Below are 26,327 nucleotides of genomic sequence, written 5' to 3' on the forward strand. Positions count from 1 at the left end.
ACTATAGACCTGTGGGACGTAGGTCACACTATAGACCTGTGGGACGTAGGTCACACTATAGACCTGTGGGACGTAGGTCACACTATAGACCTGTGCTCTGGTAGCATAGTGGTTACAAATCGGGCTGTGAACCTTTGTTCAGCAATTCGAAACTACCAGCCGCTCTGCAGGAGAAAGAGGAGGCTTTCTGCTCTGGTAAAGATTTACAGCCTCAGAAACCCTGTTCAGGGTCGCTATAGGTCAGAACCGACTTCACAACATGTAACCACCACCACCAAGCCCCTTTTTCAAGGAACCCTGCTGGCACTGAGCACTAACTCAGCCCAATGCTGACAGAAAGATTGGCGATTTCAGCCCCCCAACTTCTCCAAGGGAGAAAGATCCTCATAAAGATGTGCAGTCTGAGGAACCCCAGGGAGCATCCTACCCGGTCAGAATCAATCCTTGGCGTGACTGGGTTGTTGACGATCTCACGGTTCTGAGACCTAGATTACAAGACCTTTCCTCCAAGTCTCCTCTGGGTGGACTTGAACCTCCAACCTATCTGTGAGCAGCCGAGCGGGTCTGCACCCCCAGGGCTGACGAGGGCCTGTCCTCTATTAGCTGCTGAATTCATGTATCGAGCTTTTTGCCTAGCTGCACACCTGAGCTGGTGAGTGTCCTGGTGCTCAGTCGGCCTTGGGTGAGTGGGCATTGCCGTGCTTCTCCTCTACCCGACCTGGGACTCTTCGGTCCGCTCCGGGCTTGTCTAACCTTTTCTTAGACGAAAGCATCCACATTGTAAGTAGGTGATTGGCGCTGTGTGATGGTGCTGTAGGTGAACACTGCATTCAAGGCGTCCCAGAGCTGGCCCGTGACGTTGGCTTTGAGCCTGCGGTGTGCTGGCTCTTTGCTGGCTTTGCCGCTCCAGCTTCCCGGCCCCTCCTCGTGCTGCCTGTTTAAGGGAGCACATTCCTCCTGGGAATTGCTGTGTATTTTACAGGCTAGTGTCATTTGGCTGAAAGGTGACCTCAGCAAGTGGCTTTAAACCCCAGTTAGAGGGTGTCTTACGGTGGTAGTCACAGGGTCAGCTGCTTTCATCAGTGGTAGCTGGGCACTGTCTAGGTCCTCTGGTCTCAGGTAGCAGTGGCCGCAGTTCATGGGACAGTCAGCCCTGTATTCAGGCTTTTTCCCTTTTCTAGACGGAGAGAGAGACCAGTGGTTGTGTGTTAGCCAAAGACCTCAGGTGCTCCTCACTAGCATTGTTGTCTTTAACGAGGATGGCGTCACCTGCCCTTGCGTTGGCTGTGCTGGGAGAGCCACAGGATCGACCACCTGACTGCTTTTCCCTTCTCATAGGCATTTTGTTGGGTTTTGAAGCGAATCGGTATTTACCAATCACTTGCCTTTTTCTCTCCTACTGTTTTCTTAGTTTCTCCCCTGTTTTAAAGTGTTTCTGTTGGATTTTAGATTGTTACTTCTGCTCTTTCTTGTTCAGTAATCAGAAGATTGAGGATTATTAATGTTTCTCTCAAATCCACTTTGGCCACATCCCATCAATGGCAGTAGTGCTGGGTTTTCATTTATTTTAGAAAATTTTAATAATACAAGAGGGACTTCAAAAATTTATGGAAAATGGAATAGAAAGATGATAGCATTTTGCCATGAACTTTTTGAAACCCCCTTGTACTTTAACAACATTTTGTCCCTTTTGACTTGTGTTATTTCAGAGTTGCAGATTTCCAAGTTGGGAGTGGATTGTGTTTCCAGGTCGGTTGGTTTCTGGGTCAGTAATGGTAGAACTTAGCTGCTTCTTGGTGAAGATCAAAGACCACTGCCTTCAGTATGGGTTGCACCTCAATATAGAGAAAACAAAAATCCTCACCTCTGGAGCAATAAGATAACATGATAAATAGAGGAGAGACTGGAGGTATGAAAGGCAGTATTTTGGTAGGGTCCACCATCAACACTCAGGAAATCAAATGACGTATTGCATCAGGTAAATCTGCACAAGTGTTGAAGAGCAAAGCTGTCAGCTTGAGGACTCAGTGCGTCATGGTGTTTTTGGTAGCTTCACCTGCACGATGCAGGTTGGACAGTGGGTAAAGAAACGGGTCATCACCGGTCTTTCTTCCAAGGTGCCTCTGTGTGGACTGAAAGCCCACAACCGGCCAGTTAGCACTGAGTCTGTTCCTTGTGGACTCCAGCCGGGGAATCTGTCTGTATTTTAGAGAAAACAGTAGCTGTGGTCCACAGCATCAGGCTGGCTCTGACTCCGAGCATCCTGTGTGCAAACAGAATGAAACCTTGCCCGGTCCTGCACCCGTCTCACAGCCGTTACTACAGCTAAGCCCATTGCTGCTGCCACGGTGCCAAGTTATCTTGCTGGGGGTCTTCCTCTTTCTCTCCTACCCTCCACTTTACCAAGCATGATGTTCTTCTCCAGAGACTGGTCCCTCCTGATTAGAGATGAAGTCTGCCCCTCCTGGCTCCCCAGGAAGACCCTGACTTCCAACCCAAATTGGTTGGTTCTTTGGGCAGTCCACCATATTTCAGTGTTCTCCTCCTACACCGTAGCTCACATGCAGCTATTCTTCTACTAGAGTCATCCTCCGGGGCACAAATGGTCAACGCAGATCCCAAGCTTCCTCGAAAGAAGCGGGGTTCCGCGATCCACTTCTGAGGACTGTGGGGCACAGCTCCCCTCTGACACACAGCAGCTGGTTAGGTGACATGCCCCCAGTGCAGCCGGCCCTCTTTCTCCTGGTGAAAGCTTCGCCCCTTAGTTCACGACATTGTTAACGTTATAGCCCTTCTTTTGTGTTGCGTTACTTTGGCATATCTCTGTGCGTCTGGTCATATTTTGCTTTCTTCAGCTGTCTTTCATAGAGCCTGTGCCGTCGATGAACAGTGCATGCTCTTCTAGCCTCTTCTTCCATAATATTTGGCTGTCGTCCTGCCGTGGTACGTGTGGCTTTTCTCAGATCGGGGGTGGGGTGGGGGGGGTTTCTGCTACTTTTCAGTTTTACCCCCGTCACCAGTTTCGGTCCAGATGACTCTGACGCACAGTGACCTCTGGGTGTCTGGAGAGCTGTGCTCTTCCTTCGTTGGTACCAAGCAGCTACTCCAATTTGCAGTCTGTCAGCGGGATTTCCCATAGTTTTCAATGTGGCTGTTGTTCAGTGCCGTTGAGTTCCCACTGATTCATAGTGACACCCCCCTCCCTGTCCCCCTCCCCCGTCCTGCACCTGATACCATTGCTGCTGCCACGGTGCCAGTCCATCTCCTTGTCCTTTTCACTGACCGTCCACTTCACTGGTCCAAGCCTGAGAGATGAGGTGTGGCCATCCAGTGGGGGACGAGGATCAGTGTCACCCTGCTCCAGGGTCCTCCTGTGTCCACCGTATGTACCCACCATGCCCAATTCTCAGTGATATTTATCTCACATCCATCATGATCTCCACGTATCTCTGAATGTATCGGCAATGATAGTGAGGGAAACCAGCAAAATCTCAATGAGACCTTTCAATGATAGCAGTACAGGTGAAACCCCTGCTGGGTGACGATGACGGCTGGACCGCGCCGGTGTGCCCGCCGTCCAGGCAATGCCAGCTTGTGGCAGTGGGTTTCTGAGGCTGTACATCTACGTGAGCAGAAAACCTCACCTTTCTCCCAGACCAGAGTGTTGTTAAGTGCCATTGAGTTGGTTCTGACTCATAGTAAGTTTGTGTAGGGTTTCGGAAGAACCGCTGTTGGGTTCCAACTGCCGGCTTTGTGGTTGGCAGCCTAGTGCTGATCCTACTCCAGAAGGCTCGAAAAGTAAATTATCCTGGAGTCTTATGTAGGTATGTGGGCACATGTAAGGAGCCACGGTGGCATAGTGGGTTACTAGTTAGACTGCCAACCACAGGGTCATTAGTTCGAATCTACCAGCTGTTTCGACCCTCAGCACCCCCAAGCTGGGCTTTTAAAAAATGTTTTTGTTACTGTAAGTAACGATACATTTCTGCTGAAACACTGCACCCAAATTTCACAGTCGTTCCGGTGCTGTCCCCTTTTCACATCGTCACTCGGTGTGGTCTGCACCTCCTAATGACGTCCCTGTCCCCACCCTCACTTTTAAGGGGCATTCTGGCTGTGCTGACCAACACACACGTTGTTTCCTCTGGTGTTGCTGCTAAATGATGTGGAGTCGGTGCCGACGCACAATGGGTCTGCACAGGGTTTCCAAGGCTCTAAATCTCCTCGGGAGTTGTTGTTAAGTGCCATCTAGTCGGTTCTGACCCATAGCGATCCTGGTTAGGGTTTCTGAGCAGCAGCTGGTGAGCTTGAACTGCCAACCTTGCAGTTCAAACAGCTTTGCAGTGTGACGCATTAACCCACAGCGCCACAGAAGTCATGCTGTGTTCAATATTCTTAAACACTGTTCAGATCTCCACGTCTTGCTTGTTTCGTTAGGGAGTGAAGCCACATCTCCCTGGGCAGGGAAGTTGAGGAAGGAACCTGCTGTGGGAGTCTCCCCGTCCACATGGACACTCTCATATAAACAGTGTGGTTTTTGTAAAATGTTGGTCTCTTGTTGTTAGAAACCTGAAATTGCCATTTTGTTTGGAAGTGTGTGTGTCTGTCATCTGGATCCTGTCACTTACTGTGGTGTTTTGAGCAAATGGCTTGCCTTTCCTCCCCCCCACCCCCACCCCCAAATGCTTCTTCGGTCTCCCCACCTGTGAAATGGGGACATTACTGGTGGCCATGAGATCAAGCACACAGAGCACCCAGGACAATGTGGCTGTTGTTGTGAAGTACCATCAAGTTGGTTCTGACCCATAGTGACCCTCTATATAGGATTTCTGAGAAGCAGCTGATGACCTTGAACCACCAACTTTGTGGTTCAAATTGACTTTGCAGTGCAGCACATTAACCTGCGGTGCCACACAGGACTCGTTACTGGTGTAGTAGTGGTGGTAGTTAGTTATGTGCCGTGGAGTCGGTTCCGACCCATGGCGACCCTGTGCAGGGTTTTCGAGGCTGTAAATCTTTACAGGAGCCCTTCCTCCCAAGGAGCGGCTGGTAGTTTCGAACTGCTGACCTTGCAGTTTGCAGCCCAATTCATAAGCACTACGCTACCAGAGCTCCGTGGTTACTGGTATAATGGCATCTATAATTCAGTTCCATTGGCTCACTCTCTGACTCACCCATCAGCCATCACCCGCAAACCCCTCACTGTTTCCGTCTTTGTATTTCTCATGGGTTCTCCTCTTGCAGGTATTCCTCACAGGGAGGTTCGGTTGGCTTCTTGGCTCATCTTCAGGGAATAATCGACCTTTGGAGGGGTTTGGTCTTTAGTCTCCACACTCGGGTACCACATGGACCTCCCTCCTTAGTAGTAAAGTTAGGGATCTTTTCTGCTATCACTTTGACCCCTTAACTGAAATTCATGGGACAAGGGGGTCAGGAGGGGGGAGGACCTCTGATCAGGGGAGCCTGTCAGTTACCGTTTCTGTGTTTGTTGCACCTTTTCCCCTGGGCCGCTCAGAAGGTACTTCCCCAAGGGTTCAAGAGAGGAACCCCAGGTTTCCGGTGGATGCCCACACAACACCTCTGGTGAGGGACTCTCCAGCCATGTTGAGGGCCACGGGGCTCCCCACTATTAGGAAGAGTGGGGTTTCCCTCCCCTCCATTCTCCTTTCCATTCAACTTCAGATTAATTACCTTGCTCAGAGGGAGCCCGTGGCAATGGGGCACATTTGGAGGGTTTTCCTGGAACTCCCCCCCCAGTGTGTTCAGTTTACAAGGGGACAGACGTTTGTGGAAAAACAAAAGATAATGGAACATTTGGAAGCTCCTTTGTATATGTGGATTGTTTGCAAGGTGTCCAGACGAGTGTATGTGGATGGTACAGTTATATACCTCCTTGGACATAGATGTCGACTTGAGGACTAAGGTGTGCCTGACCCAAGCCATCTTCAAGAGCCTCGTATGCACGTGAAAGTTGGACGGTGCGTAAGGAAGCCCTTAGCTGCAGTGACGGTGAGGAGTATTGGAGGTACCATGGAGCTCCAGAGAACAAATCTGTCTTTAGTACAGCCAGAATTCTCCTCCAAAACGAGGAGGGGGGAAGCCTTCATCTCTCTTACTTCAGACGTGTTAGCAAAAGGGACCAGTCCCTGGAGAAGGACTTCATGTGTGGTAACGTGGATGTTGGCATGAAAGAGGATGACCCCCAGCGGCATGGATCGTCACCAGGGCCTCAAACCTAGGAACAGTAGTGAGGAGGCTGCACAGGGCTGTGCGGTGCTGGCTTCTGGTGTACCTGGAGCAGTGTGACCTGGAGCTGACTTGGCGGCACCAGCTGTCCGGGTGTTTACATGTACTGGCGTGCACGTGTGTACTTTCACAGGTGATCGATCGAACATCTGTATTTTCGTTGTTTTTACTGCTGTTGCTAAACTGTGTGTGTTGTAGCGCTGACGGAAAGTATCCCTTTGTCCCCTGAACTTCGCCGTGTTTTTATACCTTGGCCAAGTAGCGCTGTTGTTAAATGTTGTTAGTTCTGACCCATAGCGACTCCTGTTTCTGAGCAGTGACTGGGGAGCTGGAACCACCAGCCTTGTGGTTCACACTGCCCTTGCGGTCCAGAGCATTAACCTGCAGCACCACACCAGGACTCCTTGAGCTGCGCCGACTTCACCCGAATTTGAGATTGCTTTTCCAGGCCCGGGAAGTAACGAGGGTCTTCAATTCTCGCCCACCCCTTTCTGGTGACCGGCACAGAACTTGGTTTTCTGTGTGTATCTGCCCTTGACTTTTACCCCAGCCAGCACCATGGCAATTCCAGGCGTTGGCAGTCGGACACCAGGTCTGTCTTCCTGGTCTCTCTTAGTCGGGACGCTGTGCTGAAAGCTGCCCATCGGGGGCGACCCTGTTTTCACATCTTGGCAGCACACCAGCCTCCCCAGGTTGGCACCCTGACACAGGTAGGGTGAGGACGTCTGGGGTTGTGACTCTTGTCCTTCACTCGCGCTGCTCTGTGCAGTGACGCCAGCCTGGGGGCTCCCTGAGTTACGTGAACCGCTCAGTTAGTTAACAATCCCGGCCACACACCAGCCCCATTGGAAGCCATTGGTGGCTGTTTGTGGTTGGCGGTGCTTTATTAGATTGCGCCGGTGGAGACCGTACCGTTCATGTCCTATTGGAGAAATAAGAAGTGGAAAAGTTCACAGTGGCCTTGGGGCCCAGCATTGCTGGGGACAGAGAGAGGGACCCAGGCTGGGAGGGGACCTGGGTCCTGAGACCAGAACAAGAAACCCTCTCTCCCCAGACAGAGCTCCACTAGGGGGCGGGGCTGCAAGATGGGAGACCCAGGGAGGGAGAGATGGTCTCTCTTTGTGGAGCTTTATTCACTGAGGGCAGTAAGGGATCCATGGGAGGTGTGGGAGGAGGTGATCCTGGCTTTGTGTCTAAAAGTTCCATCAGAGTGCCAGGTGACAGGATGGTACCCTGGAGGAAGTTGCTGGATGCTGAGGCCACCTGGTGTAGGCTGTGGGGAACTGGCTGACCAGGCTCCACATGGAGGCCCTGGAAGAAATGGCCCTGGACCATCTTCCTCCAGATTGGGGACAAGTGACTTTCTGTAGAAAGGACCAGAGGAAGTGGGAATGTTCAGTTTCGGGTGCCTACCAGTCTTTATCAGAACTATGGGTGTGGCTATGTGCTAATAAAACTTTATTCACAAAAACAAATGGGCTGGGTTTTGAATTGAGCCCATGGGAGGTAGTAGGTAGTATTTAGTCAGACCTTTGTTTACTGAGCACCTTCTACTTTCAGTCCTATTCCTCATTTGCAAACTGGGTGCGGAGCAAAGCTGAGCCCAGGGTCCCACACAAGTGGTCTTGTCAGCCCTGGGTGACTAAGTGGAACTAAAGCTTCCAGGGGGTCTCCAGGTCCACAGGGCCCCGAGTCCAAGGCTGCTTGGCCCAGGGAGGCTCTGGACCCCAGGAACCTCTAGGGTATCCTCAGCAGGAACTCACTTCCAGCATTTTTTTTTTTTTTTTACCCAAAGAAAGAAAGAAATGGCATTCGGACAGCAGCGTTTTATTCTATTAGTTCGTTTTAATTAGAACAGGCGCGGGACTGTGCTATGAATATTCATAGTGGGTTATTAAGATGCATAATTAATCGGTGGGGGGGTTAATAACGGTATTAATAGTAGTGGGGGAAGGGCTGGTCCCTATTTTTGTCTTTGCTGGAAGGAGGCGGGCTTTCCTGGGAAGCACAGACTCGGGGCTTTAGTATCTTCTCCTGAGGCTGCCGTGTGCTGACGGGCTCTGGGTGCCAGGTTCGAGTGCTGGCTCCTAGTGCTGTGGCTGTGACCTTGGTGGCTGACACCTAGAACCCTGGTCCCTCCGTGGGGGGCCCACTGTAGGGAGAACACCTAGCCAAGAGTGTAGACCAGGAGGGAAACTGAGGCTCAAGGTCATGCTGCAGCCCTCCATTCCCCACCACCCTCTTGCCAGAAATTGAGCACGGAAATCCCAGGGCACAGATCTCAGAATCTGTGGCAATACTGGGGGGACCACAACCACAAGAGAGTCCCCCTATCCACCAAGGCAGCCTTCTAGCCCCCTGCCCCAGTCTTGTTGGAAATTTTGATTAGGAAACAAAATCTAAATGAGATACATGAATATTCATCAGAACAGGAGATTAATATGCATAATTATGCAAATTAGACAGCAATTAAGCCCTGATCCTCTGGGGGGGAATGATTACCACAAAGGCACGGAAATAGAAGGATGCCCTTTGAAAGAAGTTTCTGGCAGCTCAGAGTAGAAAGAGCTGGGAGGGTGCCGGTGGGGAGTGATCTTACAGTGGCATCCAGGTGGGAGCCTCGGGTGGGATTCAGACTGGATGTGGACACCCCCTGGGCTGCAGGCTGGGGGTCAGTGTGTCACCTCATTTTGCAGAGCCCTGTGGCCTGGCGGCGGGGACTCTGGGGAGGAGGGTGGGGACTCCGAGAGCGCGCACGGGCCGTTGTCTGTTAGGGTGTGCAGAGAGATAAGGAACGGCCCCGCCCTGTCCCGCCACCCTCCTGGGACCAAAGTCCTCTTCTCCACATTGCTTACTGCCTGGCCTCCAGTTAACCCTGGTGAGCAGTCAGCGGTGCCAATGGTTAAGTGTTCAGCTGCTCACCAAAAGCCTCGTGGATCCAGTCCACCCAAAGGCAACTTGTAAGGAAGGTCTGGCCGTCTCCTTCCCCAAACGTCAGCTGTTGAAAACCTTGATCAGTATTCTTGACACACACGGGGTCACCAGGAGGTAGGGCCCACTTCCCAGCAGCTGGGTCACTGATCTATGATTTGGGAAATCACATTGGCATTGCTGGGAGAAAGAGGTGGTCTCCTTCCTGCGGTCACATCTTGTCACCTGTCACCCCACTGAGCCTACGTTAGGACTGCCAGTCCCATGTGGTGAGGGTTGGGGGGAGGAGGCTTTGTGTGGGCATAGTGGCTGGGGCTTTGCTGGATGGGTAGGAGTTTGCCAGCAGAGCTAGCTGATAGAAGAGTGTTCTTAGCTAAGAACCTGCAGCTACATGAGGTCCTCGACTGGGTCCTCAAGTGGACAGGGATGTGGTGATTCCTGACTGTCCTTCCTCTCCCCTCCTCCATAGGCCTTGAGGAACGGCCCGGCTCGGGCTCCTGGGCTGCTGGTGATCACAACAGTTCCTCCTTCGACCCCAGCCGGGTGAGGAGCCCTTCGAGGTTCTGGACCTAGGCTTCCCTGAGTGGGGAAGTAGGCTCAGAAGGGGGGAGTCAGATCCCTGCCTCCCCGAGCCTCAGCCCAACTGTAAACCCAGGGGGGCAGGTCCCGGGTCCCCGGCATCCGTCAACCCCGTCTCCCCGTCTCCCCTCTCGGCAGACCTACGGCGACGGTGCCCACTTCAGCGAGACCCATAGCAACCTCTCTTCGTCCACATTCCTGGGTCCCAGCCTTGGAGGTGAGTGGCACCCTACATCCAGAGCATGTGGGTAGCGATGCTGCCTTCCACCTCCAGTGATGTGCAGGTGGGCATGGCCCAGGACGCCTGTCATTGGGGCTCAGTAATCCCCTTCCAATTCAGTGACACCACCTGTTGCTGTCTGCAAAGAGTCCATCTCCAAACAGGGTTCCCAGGTGGGGACTGGACCTGGCCTTTCTGGGCCACACAGTCTTCCTGCAGCTCCAGGGTTCCAGTGGGCCGACCCTGTGCACACCTTGAGGTGGTGGGGAGCCTGGCTGCTGGTTCCCCATGGAGCCTCAACTCCAAAATGCCTCATGTGTTAAAGTGGAACCGCTGTGCTGGGTTTGCAGGTTCAGCATTCGGAAGCAGGTTGCCAGGCCTTTCTTGTGAGGTACCTCTGGGTAAACAAGAACCTCCAGCCCTTCAGCTAGCAGCTGGGTGTGGTATGGGACCTTAATTCCGTTTCTCTGAGGTCCAGGGCCAGCTGACTGGAGAATTTTGTTCAGTACCGTTTATAAAACCACAGTTGCTTCGCCAGAGTTGGGGGCTGCCTGGCATGTGTTGAGGTACTCGACATAAGATGTAAATCGTGGGGTGCTCTGCGCTTTTGACTGTTGGGGAAGCTGAACCCCAGAGGTTTGGGTGGTCCCCATCATTAGCCTCAGACGCTGGAGTGGACCCCACGGGAGACACTCACAAGTGTTTGGGCCTGAGTGACTCACACCCGTAGACCGCCGGGGTCTGAGTGCTCACTGTGAGTCAGCAGGAGCTTCATGCCTGTTCTCCAGATGAGGGATGTGCACGGCCCCCCAGTCTTCCGAGTGCCACTCCTGCCAGCACTCCAGCTTCCCCTCTGCTCTTCCTTCCTTCCTTATGGTACAGGCAGGGCTGACGAGGAAGTTCCACGGCCACCCAGCACCCAGCTGTACCTGCCAGTGAAGAGCTCGGGAACAGGGGCCAGCCAGCTAGTTGAACTTTTTTTATATATATAAACTGACAACCGAGCTTTCAGATTTCCTGACACTCAGCAAGGAGGCTGATGGTCCAAGCTTAGCTGAGATCCCCGTTTCAGCGAAAAAGGGGCTTGGTGGGCCAGGTGCCGAGTAAGTAACCCAGAGATCGTGTTTCAGACAAGGGTCAGTGCAGGCCTCTGGGAAGCAGCAAGTTAGCCTTTCCGGCAGACTGTCCTCACCCCCGTCCTCCCCTGCCCACTCTGGAAGAGACCTTCGTCACTGAGTAGTTGTCAGGTGCCCTCGAATTGGTTCCAACTCACAGCGAACCAATGCACAATAGAACAAAACACTGCCCACTCCTGCAGTAGCCTCCCCGTAGTTATTACGCTGAAGCCCTGCTGCCAACACTGGGTCAGTCCGTCTCGCTGGGGGTCTTCCTCTTTTTCTCTAACCCTCCACTTTACCAAACATGATATCCTTCTCCAGCGACTGCTCCCTCCTGTCTGAAGTATGAGACGAAATCTGGCCATCCTGGCTTCTAAGGAGCTTTCTGGTTGTACTTCTTCCGACACAGATGTGTTTGTTCTTCTGGAAGTCCGTGGTACTTTCAGTATTCTCCTCCAACACCATGACTTAATGCATCAATTCTTCTACGGTCTTCCTAATTCTCTATCCAATTGTCACATGCATAGGAGGAGATTGAAAAGACCATGGCTTGGATGGTTGTTTATTGGTCCACTGGTGAGGACTTTTCTTTACATTGGAGTACAACCATTCCTGAAGGCTGTGGTCTTTGATCTCCACCAGTGAGTATTTTAAGTTCTCTCTGCTTTCAGCAAGCAAGGTTATATCATCTGCGTATCCCAGGTTGATAATGAGACTTCTGCCAATCCTGATGCCATGTTTTTCTTCATTTAATTCACCTTCTTGGGATATTTCCTCAGCCTGCAGATTAATTAATAACTATGGTGAAAACAATGCAATCCTCATGCACACCTGTCCTAGTCAGTTCTTAACCTAGTCAGTGTTTCCTTGTTCTGTTCCAACAGCTGCCTCTTGGACCTACGTACAGATTCTTCATGAGCACAGTTAAGTGTTCCAGAATACTCATTCTCTGCAGTGGTGTCCATAGCTTGTCATGATCCACACAATCGAAAGCCTTTGCATAGTCAATAAAGCACAAGTAAACATCTTTCTGATAGTCTCTGCTCTCAGCCAAGATCCATCGGACATCAGCAATGATATCCCTCGTTCCATGGCCTCTTCCGAATCCAGCTTGAACCTCTGGAAGTTCTCTGTCAATGTATGATTGTAGCCGTTTCTGTATTACCTTTAATTAAAACTTTACTTACTTGAGATATCAAAGAGATTGTCCTACGATATCCTTATTCTGTTGGGTCACCTCTCTTTGGAATGGGCACAAATACGGATCTCTTCCAGTCAGTTGGCCAGATAGTTGTCTTCCAAATTTCTTGGCAGAGTTGAGTGAGTGCCTCCTGTGCCGCCTCACTTTGTTGAAGATTTCAATTTGTATTCCATCAATTCCTGGTGCCTTGTTCTTTGCCAATGACTTCAACATCCCTTGGACTTCCTCCTTCAGTATCTTTGGCTCTTGATCACATGCTACCTTTTGAAACGATTGAACTTTGAACATTTCTTTGATACAGTCACTCTGTATTCCTTCCATCTTCTTTTGAACTTTCTGCATCAATCAATATTTTGTCCGTAGAATTCTGCCATATTGCGAATCAAGTCAGGACTTGAATTTTTTCTTCATTTCTGTCAGCTTAAGAAATGCTGAGCGTGTTCTTCCCTTTTGGTTTTCTTACTCTAGGTCTTTGTACATTTCATTATAATATTTGATTTTGTCTTCTCAAGCTGCCTTTTAAATTTTTCTGTTCAGCTCTTGGACCTCCTCGTTTCCTCCATTTGCTTTAGCATCTCTACGCTGGAGAGCACGTTTCAGAGTCTCTTCTGACGTCCTTTTGGACTCCTTTAAGTAGTGGGAAAGAATATCCCATCCTTGGTGAATTCCTCACTGGCCTAAAGCTGGGGGTGGGGTTTGTGCTGATAGAACCCTGGTGGCTAAAGCAAGCCGAAGCTGGGTGTGATGGGACCTCGGGTGTGCTTTCAGGGACAGTGCCTCATGTGAGCCCTGTGCCTCAGTAGCATCAGTACCTGGGACCCTGAATGCATGAACCCCAGGCTTGGAAGTCAGGGTTGGGGAGTCGGTCAGCGGTCATGGTTTCGGTTTCTCTGGGCTCGCTGAATGTGTATGTGTACCAGGGTCCTCATCCCTGTCACTGGGAAAGCTCAGCCCATACACCTCCCTGTACCCTACTGCCCGTCTCGTAGCCACAGGGGCTCACGGAGTGTCTGCCGGCCGTGTACAAACCTAGTATCTCCTGTGGTGTGTGGACCCTTGGGGCTGGCTCCAAGTGACAGACTGTCTCTTCCCTCCAGGTAAAGGCAGTGAGCGGGTCACCTACGCCGCCTTCGGGAGAGATGCTGGTGTTGGTGGCTTGAGTCAGGTGAGGGCTCAGAGGGCCTGGACCACAAGGACAGCGGGACTGGGTGGTATGCTGCTCTGCGGATGACACCTCTGTCTGTCCCGTTTCAAACAAGTTGGTCCCAGTTTCTTCGGGATCTGGGGAAGCTTCTTTGGTCGGGCGAGCGCTAGCGGCTGAAACAGAACAAACAGGTCCTGGGCCAGGCTGGGCTGACGGTGAGGGGCCAGCTAGACTGGGGGAGGTCACCGACCATACCTGTGACTATCAGGAGGAGCTGGAGGGACTCAGGTGCGGCCACTTTGTTCCTGCCCAGGGAGGCCCCAGCCCATGACAGCCTTGCCCGTCTCCCCGTTTGTGTCAGTGTCCTGAGCCACAGTATCAGACGGGGGCGGCTGTGACGAGCCAGCGGGGTGGGGTGGCCAGAGCTTGGCAGAAGCGGCCTCAGTCACATCCCCCCCCACGTGGGAACGAGGCCATGGGCGAGACCTCATTCAAGTAAAGCCGCTGGCTGGATCCACGGGGCTTCTGAGACTCCGGTTTCTCTGGAGTACACAGCCTGACCGGCTGATTAACAGCCCAGCACTTAACCTGCTGCGCCACTGGGGGTCCTTGTGTTCAAACTTCTTCTTGTTAGAGCCTTTGAGTTAGCTCCGACCCATAGCCACCCAATAGAGGGTTTCCGAGGAGTGGCTGGTGGGATTCATTGGCTGACTGAAAGGCACGAGGTGCAAAGCAGCCCGCTCTCCTCCGCTTGGAAGCACACTGTCACCGGCTCGGGGCTGGGGGCAGCTTGCTTGTCTGAGGCCTTTTCCTGCTGAGAATAGCAGGCGCTCAGGGAGACCAGCTGCGCTGGCTGGTTTGCTTGGCACCATTGTTCCTCACTGTGATTTGTCCCTCTTCCTTTCAGGCCACCTTCCTGCCGGGCGAGCTGGCCCTCAGCAGCCCCGGGCCACTGTCCCCCTCAGGTGTCAAAGGCAGTGCCCAGTTCTACCCCTCATACCCTGGCAACCCCCGGCGGAGGCCTGCGGACGGCGGCAGCCTGGGTGAGTGGGTCGAGAGTGGGCAGGGAGCCTAGGGGACCGGCGTTAGCACTGGCCCACTGGATCCCTTCCTGGACTTGGCTGGACTCTGGGGTCACAGCAAACACCAGGTGGACTGAGCCCACAGACACGGTAGAGGTGGGGATGGAGGCGATGAGACTCTTATCTGAAGCCACAGCCTCGACAGACCACCCCTCACGGGTACAGTCCACAGGGATGGACCCAAGTCTTTACGTGTGTCGCTGCTCGTCAGAGGGGTCCGGGGCCGCTGTGGGCCTGTGTGCTCCGGTAGGGACCCGCCTGCTCACCTCTCTCCTTCCCAACAGATGCGCAGCCCAAGAAGGTCCGGAAGGTCCCTCCAGGGCTCCCGTCCTCGGTGAGCCCCACCCCCACCAGTCATATGACACCCCAGGGCCCTGGGTGTTGGGAGACACCCCCATGTCCTTAGCTGGTCTGCACTTGACCCTACCTGTCAGGGGCCATCAGGGAAGTTCTTTAGTACGTCTAACCTTGATCCCTCATGCTTTAAGGTGGTGTCATGTCTTTGAAAGGGTGGGGGTGAGGGTCCCAGGAGCCGTAGTGGGCAAGGGGAGCCCTGGAAGTGTGCACAGAGCCCACCACAGCTGTCCTGTTCTCACACTTGGGGCGAGCTGCCACATTCCCACAATCCAGTTCTGCTGGAAGGAAAGTCAACTTGCTAGGCCCTCACACTGAGCCCTGACCCACAGACTGGGCAGACTCTCAGGGGGGCCCGGGGTTCGAGTCGTTTAAAGCCTCCACAAGTCACTGTGCCTCTGGCCCTGTCTCACCCCTGTGTTCCCGCCCCCCAGAGGGGGGGATGAGAAAGGAGGGCGGAGGGCACTGGGTCTCAAGCTGCAATGGTCTGGTTGGTAGAGTAGGAATTGGTTGCATTGTATTGGATGTTGGGGGGAAAAGGCATTCCTGGAGGGCTGGGGGAAGCTTCCGGAAACAGGAGAGGGTGGTACACCTTAGAGGGTGGGGAGTGAAGAAGGAACAGTGGAAACTGTCAGCCAAGGGCTGGGGTTTTACCTGAGGGGGGAGAGCAGGACATGGGGGGGAGCTTTACCTGAGGGGGAGAGCTGGACGTGGGCGGCGGGGAGCTTTACCTGAGGGGGAGAGTAGGACATGGGGGGGGGGGGCTTTACCTGAGGGGGAGAGCAGGATTGTGGGGGGGGGGCTTTATCGGAGATGGGGAGCAGCACTGGGCCTCATGTGAGCCTTCCACATGATCTCTGTCCCCTTGCTCCCCAGGTGTACCCCACAAGCTCAGGTGAAGACTACGGCAGAGACAGCACCGCCTACCCAGCTGCCAAGACCCCTGGCAGCACCTACCCTGCCCCCTTCTATGTGGCTGGTGCGTGGGGGCCCTGACGGGGCACGGGGCTTGGGGTCAGGTTCCGGATCCCCACCCCACACTTGCTCATCCCATTCTCCACAGATGGCAGCCTGCACCCCTCACCCGAGCTCTGGGGTCCCCCAGGCCAAGCGGGCTTCGGGCCCATGCTCGGAGGGGGCTCATCCCCACTGCCCCTCGCACCGGGGGGCAGCGGCTCCTCAGGCGGTGGTGCCTTTGGTGGTCTACACCAGCATGAGCGCATGGTACTAGTACCCTCCATAGGGAGGGGGTGGGGGAACCCCTTTATCCAGTCTCATAGCCCTGACCCACCTCCCCCACCCCCAACAGGGCTACCCGCTGCACGGCGCTGAGGTCAATGGTGGGCTGCCAGCTGTGTCCAGCTTCTCCTCAGCCCCTGGAGCCTCGTACAGCAGCGTCCCCAGCCACACACCCCCTGTCAGCGGGGCCGACAGCCTCCTGGGTACGGCCCACCACCTCACGCCTGTCCAAGGAACTGCCATGGCCAGCGGCCTGCCCTGGGGGACGGTTGTGGGCCCCTGGAGCCAAGCTGTATGGTTACCATGGCTGCTGCCCTGGGCCCACCCACGCTCTTAGCTCAGGCCCCTCAGGACCAGGTCTGAGGACAGAGTCTTCAGCACGCAGGGCCCCATCCATGGATGCAGAGAGCTAGATTCCATCGGGATCATTCTCCCCACAAGTCAGACCAGCTGGAGTCAGGGCCTGAGCTCCCCACACACCCCGTCAGCTGTGGCACAGCCCTGAGGTTGGGCCTCACCTCTCTCCACACAGGCTCACGAGGGACCGCGGCTGGCAGCTCCGGGGATGCACTCGGCAAGGCGCTGGCCTCGGTGAGGAGTGGGAGGTGGGCTGGCTGGGCCATGGGGTGGGAAGCAGCAGGGCTGACCCCTGACCTCTGACCTCCTATGGCTGTCCACAGATTTACTCCCCGGATCACTCAAGTAACAACTTCTCCTCCAGCCCTTCCACCCCCGTGGGCTCCCCGCAGGGCTTGGCAGGTCTGTGAGGGGCTGGGGTTTGGGGGAGGAGGACTGGGCAGAGGCTGGGACAATGGGAGGTGCACCCCCATCCCCTCAGTGTGGGTGGGGCCGGAGCAGCAAAGCCTAGACACGCACAGTAACATTCACGCCATGGCTGATCACTTGGCACCAACTGTATACCCTGAGATCGCAGAGGTGCCCTGGGGTCTGAAGAGAGGGACCAGGAGGCTGGGCTGTCAGGGGCTTCTGGAAGGTCCCCAGGAGCTGTAGAAGCCTGGTGGACGAGGCTGTATGTATGTGAGCTGAGTTCTCTGTACCTGCCCTGAAAACAGCTTTGCAGCTTCCCAGCGCCCTTGTGTGGCCAAGCTGGGTATTGCAGGCCTCTGGCAAGCCAATATCTTACCAGCTCAGAGTGGGGCAGGGTCTGTCCAGAAGGGGCCCAGGGTGGGCGTGGCCTGTCCCAGCTTGCCCCTCCCTCTCATACCCCTGTCCACACGCCCCACCCCCCCCATAGGAAGCTCTCAGTGGCCCCGAACAGGGGCCTCCGGTGCCTTATCACCCAGCTATGAAGGGGGTCTCCACGGCCTGGTAAGTTGTGCGCGCCCCCTTCCCGCAGACCTCTGGACCTCCTCAGGCAGGAGGTGGGGGAAGTTCAGCTGGAGAGGGTGTGTCTGCCTGCGGGGCCAGGGGTTCGTGCATGGACACAGTTCTCCGAGCAGGCTCGGTACTGTGGCGTCCAGTCACGGGAAGCAGTGGGAAGATAGGTGTCTTACGATGCTCATGGGCCGAGAGGTCCCGGGGCCCGGCTCAACCCTCACTACCCTTCCTGCAGCAAAGCAAGCTGGAGGACCACTTGGACGAGGCCATCCACGTGCTGCGAAGCTACGCCGTGGGCACGGCCAGTGACCTCCACGGGATGCTGTCCGGCCCTGGCGCACTGGCCTCCAGCTTCACCGCTCCCGTCTTGCCCATGGGCAGCCGGCATAGCAGCCTGGTGAGCGCTGGGAGGAGCGGCAGGAGGCGGGTGGGTTCACGGCCCCCACCCGGACCCAGCCAGAGCTGACGCTGACGCTGTGCCTACTCCACGCAGGTTGGAGGCAGCCACGGGGACGATGGCCTCTCGGGCAGCGCCAGCTTGCTGCACAACCACGTGGCTCTCCCCAGTCAGCCCAGCACCCTCCCTGACCTCTCGAGGCCACCCGACTCCTACAGTGGTGAGAGCAGCGGGCGCGCTAGGCAGGGGCGGTGGAGGATAGGGGCATGTTGGAAATGTGTGCAGTGTGGGAAGAGGCTAGGGAGGTGCCAAGGAGACACGAGCCCAGCCTGAGGCCAGCAGGAGAAGCCCCAAGGTGGGTGTACCTGTGACCGGGCAGGCGAATCCATGGTCTTTGGAGGGTGCTCACAGGCGCCCTCTGGTGGCTGCAGGGAGAGCAGAGGAGGCGACTGCGCTGGTGGGGGCGGGGGCGGACGTGAAGGGTTCTTAATGTGTGTGTTGTAAATATATACACAGCTGAACATAGCTCCCATTCAGCATTTCTCCAAGTCCAGTTCAGCGCCATTGGGAACGTTCTTGGAGCAAGTGTTCTCAGTCTCCTTTTCCTGGCTGTTTCTTCCCATGAACATGAGCTCACCGCCTGGAGTTTTCTGTCTAATGTCATAAAGAGCCCAGTGGCATGAAGCTTGGGGTGAGAGGGAGCTGGGAGAGAGAGCAAACAAGGGCTGCTACGAGGCTGCAGGGATAAGCAGTGTCGGGGTGGTCTGCGGACTATCACATCTGAGATGGCTCCCAAGAGCAGACAAGTCATGAGTTAAGTGCGGGGGTGTGAATGCGAGCATTGCAGAGGGGGCCTGGGCCTTCCCCAAGGACAGAGCTGGGCACTGAGACTGGTGATGCGAGGGTCGGGTGACCACGGACTCCTGGCAGTGGGTAAAATCGTGGTGATCTCCAGGGGACAGCTGAAAAGGAGGGAGATGTCCTGAGGGTTTAGAGGGAATGACTCCGTGTTGGGAAGTCGATGAGGGTGAGACAGGACAGGGTTTGGGATAGCTGGGGTTCAGGTGGGAAAAGGACTATTGGGCTAGGTGTAGGTGGTGTTAGGTCTAGGTAAGGGTTAGAACAGACTTAGGAGTAAGGGGCTCCTTATGGCCCCCTGCTGCCCCGTTCTGCACCAGTCTCACAATTGTTGCTACACTTGAACCCATGGTTACTGCCACTGTGCTAATCCATTTCATTGGGGTCTGCTGCTTTTTCACTGACCCTCCACTTTACCGAGTGTGGTGTCCTCCTCCAAGGACTGGTCCCTCCTGATACTGTGTCTGAAGTATGAGAGAGGATGTCTCACCATCCTGGCCTCCAAGGAGCACTCTGGCTGCACTTCTTCCAACACAGATCTGTTGGTTCTTCTGGCAGCCCACGGCACTTTCAAGATTCTCCTCCAACACCACAACCCGAACGCATCAATTCTACAGTCTTCTTTATTCACTATCCAGCTTTTGCATGCCTATGGTGGTGATGTGCCATGGAGTCAGTTCCGACTCATAGCGACCCTGTACAGGGTTTCCGAAGCTGTAAATCTTTATAGGAGCAGAAAGCCTCATCTTTCTCCAGCAGAACAGCTGGTAGTTTCAAATGCTGACCTTAAGCTTTGCAGCCCAATTCATAACCACTACGCTACCACAGCTCCTTGCATGCATATGAGGTTAATGAAAATATCATGACTTGAGTCAGGTACACTTTAGTCCTAAGTTACACTGACATCTTAAAGAGGTCTTGTGCAGCAGATTTGCCTAATGCAATACGTCATTTGATTTAGACTGTGGCTTTCATGAATGTTGATGGTTGATCCAAGCAAAATGAAGTCTTTGACAACTTCAATCTTTTCTCCACTTATCTTGATATTATTTATTGGTCCAGTGGTGAAGATTTTTGTTTTCTTGACATTGAGGTGCAACCCATACCGAAGGCTGTGCTCTTTGATCTTCATCAGTAAGTATTTTAAGTCCTCTTCACTTTCAGCAAGCAAGGTTGTATCATCTGCATATGTCAGGTTGTTATGAGTCTTCCTCCAATCCTGATGCCACATTTTTCTTCTTATAGTTCAGTTTCTCAAATTGTTTGCTCTCCCTACAGGTTGAATAAGTATGGTGAAAGAATACAACCCATACGCACATCTTTGCTAATTTTAAACCATTCAGTGTTTCCTTGTTCTGTTTCATATAACTGCCTCTTGGTCTTTGTACAGATTCCTCATGAGCACAATTAAGTGACCCAGAATACTCATTCTTTGCAGTTTGCCCATAGCTTGTCATGATCCACACAATTGAAATTGAAAGGCTTTGCACAGTTAGTAAAGCACAGTCAACATGTCTTTGGTATTTTCTGCTTTCAGCCAAGATCCATATGACATCAACAATGATATCCCTCATTCTACACCTCGTCTATATCCAGCTTGAAGCTCTGACAATCCCCTGTCAATGTTCTGTTGCAGCTGGTTTTGAATTATCTTTAGCAAAAGTTTACTTGCATGCAATATTAATGATTCTATATTATCGTGAAGAACATGTTTCAGAGTCTCTTCTGACATCCATTTTGGCCTTTTTCTTCACTCTTGTCTTGATGTATGCTGTTTTTGATGTCATCCCACAACTCTTCTGATCTTTGGGCGTTAGTGTGTAATGCATCAAATCTGTTCTTTAGGTGATCTCTAAATTCAGGTGGGATATGTTCAAGGTCATATTTTGGCTTTCATGAACTTGGTTTAATTTTCTTCAGCTTCAGTCTGAACTTGCATATGAGCAATTGATGATCTGTTCCACAGTTTGCCCCTGGCTTTGTTTCGGTGGATGATACGGAGCTTTTCCACCATCTCTTTCCACAGATGGAGTTAATTTGATTTCTTTGTATTCCATCTGGTGAGGTCCATGTGTATAGCTGTCTTTTATGTTGTTTAAAAAAGATATTTGTAGTGATAAAGTCATTGGTCTTAAAAAATACTGTCATGTGGTCTCCAGCATCATTTCTATCACCAACGCCATATTTTCCAACTACTGATCCTTCCTCTTTGTTTCCATCCTTTGCATTCCAATCACCAGTGATTATCAATATGTCTTGATTGCATGTTTTGATCAATTTCAGACTAAAGAAGTTGGTAGAATTCTTGAATTTCATCATAGCTGACTCTAATGGTTGGTGCATAAATTTAAATAATAGTTGTATTTACTGGTCTTCCTTATAGGTGTATGGATATTTCCCTATTATAGACTGCATTTTACTTTAAGGCAGATCTTCATAGGTTCTTTTTTATGATGAATTCAACACCATTCCTCTTCAATTTATCATTCCTGCCATACATAGTAAACGATATGATTTTCAGATTCAGAATGGCCAATAGCAGTACATTCTAGTATAGACTTCCGGTTTGTCATTATAGGATCAGAACTGGACTATAGACACAAGGTTGGAAGTTCAGACCCACCAGCCACTCCTTAGAACCCCTATACAGGGTCACTATGAGTCAGAACCTACTCAGCAGAGCTTAACAACAACAAAAAAGGTGGACAAGTTTCAGCTGAGCTTCCAGACTCAGACAAACTGACCTTGTGACGCAGTGCTTTACCCCACAATGTCACACCTGGACTCCTTGGGTGATCCTGCTGGGGTTTACAGTAACATACAGTAGCATAGCTTCCAGAATCACCAGCAACGTACAAGCCACCACAGTGTGACTGACTGAGTGGTAAAAGGGTGGGTTTAGCTCAGGATTCGGTCAAATTTCAGAGTGCGGTTAGGGGTGGGGTTAGGTCTAGGTTAGGCTTGGGGATGGCACTGGAGGGAGATGTCTTGGTGGGGAGGGTCCAGGGAGGCTCTGCTAGGTCCACCGGAGCTAGGGACTGGGGGTCCCATTGTGAGCAGGGCTGGCCATCCTCTGGGCTCTTTCTCAAGGGCACAGTGCAGGGAGAGGTGCTGCTCGGGTGAGCAGCGGGCCAGCACCGTCCCCTACATCAGTCTTGTGAAAATCCAAGGACAGGTGGTGACATGCGTTCAAGTGACCCCAGCTGGTACCCTCCCGTCTGTCTGGGCCCGTCTTCCCATCTCTCATATACTACTGCCCTGACATTTCTAGGTCCGATTCTAGCCTGACCTCTGGACGCCCCTGCCCCCTTTTAAAGACCCCACACACACACATGCACCACACACACATGCAGAGCAGCTCGTGCATTCCCCTTGGAGCTTCTGCAGCCGCCCTGGAACCTTCTCTCAGGTCACCGCTCTCTTGACCTCTAGAGCCCACCTGCCCAGCTCCTGGTATCACCCATCCTTGCATTCACCACAGGGCTCCTCATCCCGGGGCATCTCTGCCCCCAGCGGCCTTGGTCACGATGGCGGGGGTTGGGAGACGCCTACAGTCTTAGGGGATTATATCTTGACGGAGTGGCCATCATCGGGCTTTGTGTGACGGACTTGTGGTCGGCGGGTGCTGCCCCGGGGTCTCTGTGACAGTAGAACGGCCCCAGACGGTTTCCTTGGCTGAGGTTTAGAAGCAGATCACCCAGACTTTCTCCCATGGAGCCACTGGGTGGTGGAGTTCAAAGCTCCGACCCTGAGGACAGCACCCAAGCGCTCAATGGTTGCACCACCAGGATCCCTAGAGCTTGCTCCCGGTGAAGTCAGGTCTCCAGTGTGAGGAGTGCACCCTGTCACCAGCAGGGGACGACTGGGTGGTTTGCCTTCTCTGCCCGAGCGGCTTCGGTTGATGTTGGCTGCCGCCATCTTGTCTCTGCAGTTCACTGTCAGGCCACTAGGGCTCCTGGTGTCCAGTTAGATGCTGTCCAGTCGCTTCAGACTCAGGGCCACCCTGTGTCCATGCCGTCACGAGTCCTTCCCTCTCTCTGCCTGTTGTGACGTTAATATTGTGGTGTGGGTTCCCACCTGTCATGACCCGGTATAGCAGAGGTGGAGAGCCCTTGCTGACCCACAGCATCAGCTCCCTTGAATTCCGGTTCTGTAACAAACACGATTTCCCTGGCGAGCTGGTGTCCCTCCCGAGGTGGATAGAGGCTGTCACCTCCGCCAGCCCTGAACCCCGACACTTTGCAGGCGGGGAGATAAAACGGGAGGAGAAAGAGGACGAAGAGGATGCCTCGGTGGCCGATAAGTCTGAGGAGGAGAAGAAGGAGCTGAAGCCCCCCCGGACCCGGACCAGGTGCCAGCCCCCTGCGCACACACGCGGCCCCGTACCCCGGTACTCTCACACATGCTCACGCCCGGCCCGGGCGGCGGCCAGGGGCCCCCTCGCCTCGCCCCTCCACCTCACGCTCTCCCTCTGGCCCCCGGCCCCCTCCCCCGTAGCCCAGAGGAGGACGAGGACGACCTTCTCCCTCCCGAGCAGAAGGCCGAGCGGGAGAAGGAGCGTCGCGTGGCCAATAACGCGCGGGAGCGGCTGCGGGTGCGCGACATCAATGAGGCCTTTAAGGAGCTGGGCCGTATGTGCCAACTCCACCTCAACAGTGAGAAGCCCCAAACCAAACTGCTGATCCTGCACCAGGCTGTGTCGGTTATCCTGAACCTGGAGCAGCAAGTGCGAGGTCAGTGGGGGCCGCACCCCCGCCCTGACTCCGTGCGCCCCGCTCGCTCGCTCGCTCGCTCCCGCGCCAGCTGCTTCCTTCCTTCCCTGCTCCTCTCTGCTGCCCGCTAACCCTTTCTCTCCTGCAGTGCTGTTGCTTGGACCGGACCTGGGGCCTCGGCCCCTGGCTATCGCCTCACTCTGAGGCTTTCGTGTCTCCACGTGGGGGGGTCATGTCATGCGTCTCCCCCCTTCCCACCCCCACCACTCTGCTCTCTGTTTCTTGCGCTCCTGCCCCCATCCCCTACCTGAGTCCCTCCCTACCTCGCACTTGCTGCCCGAGCTCAGGGACCACCCAATGGGGCCTCGGTCTCCAGCCTCCCGTCCCCCAAATCCCCCCACGGGGACTTGGAAGATGGAAGGCACAGGGGCCAGCCCGCCTTGGTCTGCACCGGCAGTTTGGTCTGTACGCTTGTCAGGGCTCAGGGGTCGCATCACCTGGAGGACCCCGCTCTGGCCTGCGACTGGGGGTGGGCAGCACCCCCCAGGGCAGACAGGCAGGTATAGGAAACCTACCCGGCTCATGCTCTTCACCATCTGGGTTGGTTTTTCAACAACCCAGTGAGCCTGGAGGTGTCTTCATTCCTCCGAGGCATAAAACAACAGAGTGACAGACCAGAGCCATGACATGCAGGGCCGCAGTCTCAGCTCCATGCCTACAACTGTTCCAGGGACTGTTGTCAACAGTGAGATAGCCCGGGGCCTGACCCTCTGGGACGATGGGCAGCAGCCAGGTTTTATAGAAAGCGCTAAAGGGCCAGCTCGTTCCTGGGACTGCGATGTGTGGAGGACTGGCCTCTGCCCAGATCCCAGGCTGCGTTAACGTAGTAGGGGCTGCTGTGCTGGGGAAGGCCGTCCTTCCAGGAGAGAGAGGGCCACAGGGATATAGACACACAGCCTGAGCCAGGAGCCACGAGCCCTCCCTTCACATTCCGGGGGAACAACCCATCCTTGGCCCTTCTTGTTGGCACACCACAAACACGGACACCACGTCCTCACATTGATTTTTATCACCAACATGGATACCACATCCCCACACTGACCATCACCAACATGGACACCACGTCCTCACACTGACCATCACCAACATGGACACCACGTCCTCACACTGACCATCACCAACACAGATACCACATCCTCACACTGATTTATCACCAACATGGACACCATGTCCTCACTCTGACCATCACCAACATGGACACCACGTTCCCACACTGACCATCACCAACATGGACACCACGTCCTTACACTGATTTATCACCAACACAGACACAACGTCCCCACACTGACCATCACCAACATGGACACCACATCCCCACACTGATTTATCACCAACACGGACACCACGTCCCCACACTGATTTATCACCAACGTGGACACCACGTCCCCACACTGATTTATCACCAACACGGACACCACGTCCTCACTGACTATCACTAACATGGACACCACATCCCCACACTGACCATCACCAACATGGACACCACATCCCACACTGATTTATCACCAACGTGGACACCACGTCCTCACACTGACCGTCACCAACATGGACACCACATCCCCACACTAGCCATCACCAACATGGACACCACGTCCCCACACTGACCATCACGCTGACACACGCGCCCTGACTGACGGTCCCGGTGCTGTGCACCCAGCAGTGTGGACGAGGTGCTGTCCCTGGAGGAGAAAGACCTGAGGGACCGGGAGAGGCGCATGGCCAATAACGCGAGGGAGCGGGTGCGCGTGCGGGACATTAACGAGGCCTTCCGGGAGCTGGGCCGCATGTGCCAGCTGCACCTCAAGTCGGACAAGGCGCAGACCAAGCTGCTGATCCTGCAGCAGGCCGTGCAGGTCATCCTGGGCCTGGAGCAGCAGGTGCGAGGTACGCTCCCGGCCCCGCCCGCTCCGAGCTGCTTCCTGTCCGTGTCTGGCCAGCCCCGTGTGGACCCCTCTGTTCTTCTCTGCCCTCAACCCCTCATACCCTGCTACCCCCACGCCTGTTGAAGGAGTCGACAGAGAAGCGGCCAGCTGTGTGGGAACCCCTGTTGTCTGTCCCCAACACCCCCTTCCCTCTACCACCCTAGACTCCCACTCGCAGGGACCCTCTCCCACCCGGCTTTCCCCTTACCCATAGAACGCAACCTGAACCCCAAAGCAGCCTGCCTGAAACGCCGCGAGGAGGAGAAAGTGTCTGGTGTGGTCGGGGAGCCTCAGATGGTGCTGTCGGCTGCCCACCCGGGCCTGAGTGAGGCCCACAACCCCGCTGGGCACATGTGAGGTATGGTGGGCTTGGTCACACTCCTGCCCCCACCAGGCTCGCGTGGCCCCCCGTCCCAGCCTCTCACCAGCGTCCCTTTCAGGTCCCAGCCGGATGACCCTGAATACATCTCAGTCCCTGCCCTCCTCACCCAGGGCCGAAAGAAGCATTTTTTCTTTATTATTTTTTTTTTTTTGAAATGAGAGAGTTGGGGGGGGGCACGGAAGAGAAAAAAAAGCACGCCAGAAAATACGTACTCTGTCCGTAAAGAAGGAAAAAGAAAATGCCTTAAGTGACCCCGCGCAGAGGAGTCAGACCTACCAATGGCCTGGAAAGAGGCGCGGGCCGACCTGGCTTGTCCTGAGAGCCACCAGCAAATTGTGCCTACGCATCATAGTTTTTTTAAGGAGAATAAAAAAGAACATTAGTTACGAATTTTTTTTTTTTTTTTTTTAAATGTAGAAGAAAATTAGCAAGGCTGTTGCCTTTGGTCTCTTTTTTTTTTAAGCTTTTTTTTTTTTTTTGGCATATGTTTTGTAAGCAACAAATGTTTTTGTATAAAAGTCTCGTGTCTCTTGCTATTTCTAGA

General features: G+C 53.9%; 1 protein-coding gene across 1 annotated transcript in view; it reads left to right on the forward strand.

Annotated features, from left to right (window-relative positions):
* Positions 1-25,769, forward strand: part of TCF3 (transcription factor 3) — a 33,613-nt gene extending 7,844 nt beyond the window's left edge. Inside the window, exons 3-18 of the mRNA XM_006869074.1 lie at positions 9,647-9,720; positions 9,895-9,973; positions 13,393-13,460; positions 14,347-14,482; positions 14,806-14,855; positions 15,752-15,854; positions 15,939-16,099; positions 16,185-16,317; positions 16,647-16,705; positions 16,795-16,873; positions 17,370-17,443; positions 17,688-17,849; positions 17,946-18,069; positions 22,953-23,058; positions 25,137-25,363; positions 25,616-25,769. Coding sequence (XP_006869136.1) covers positions 9,647-9,720; positions 9,895-9,973; positions 13,393-13,460; positions 14,347-14,482; positions 14,806-14,855; positions 15,752-15,854; positions 15,939-16,099; positions 16,185-16,317; positions 16,647-16,705; positions 16,795-16,873; positions 17,370-17,443; positions 17,688-17,849; positions 17,946-18,069; positions 22,953-23,058; positions 25,137-25,363; positions 25,616-25,758 — 1,778 coding nt within the window. The 3' untranslated portion in view covers positions 25,759-25,769. The remainder of the gene's footprint in view (positions 1-9,646; positions 9,721-9,894; positions 9,974-13,392; positions 13,461-14,346; positions 14,483-14,805; positions 14,856-15,751; positions 15,855-15,938; positions 16,100-16,184; positions 16,318-16,646; positions 16,706-16,794; positions 16,874-17,369; positions 17,444-17,687; positions 17,850-17,945; positions 18,070-22,952; positions 23,059-25,136; positions 25,364-25,615) is intronic.
* The last annotated feature ends 558 nt before the right edge of the window (positions 25,770-26,327 follow it).

The sequence above is a fragment of the Chrysochloris asiatica genome, unplaced genomic scaffold (assembly GCF_000296735.1).
Source record: "Chrysochloris asiatica unplaced genomic scaffold, ChrAsi1.0 scaffold00125, whole genome shotgun sequence".
Taxonomy (NCBI): Eukaryota; Metazoa; Chordata; class Mammalia; order Afrosoricida; family Chrysochloridae; genus Chrysochloris; species Chrysochloris asiatica.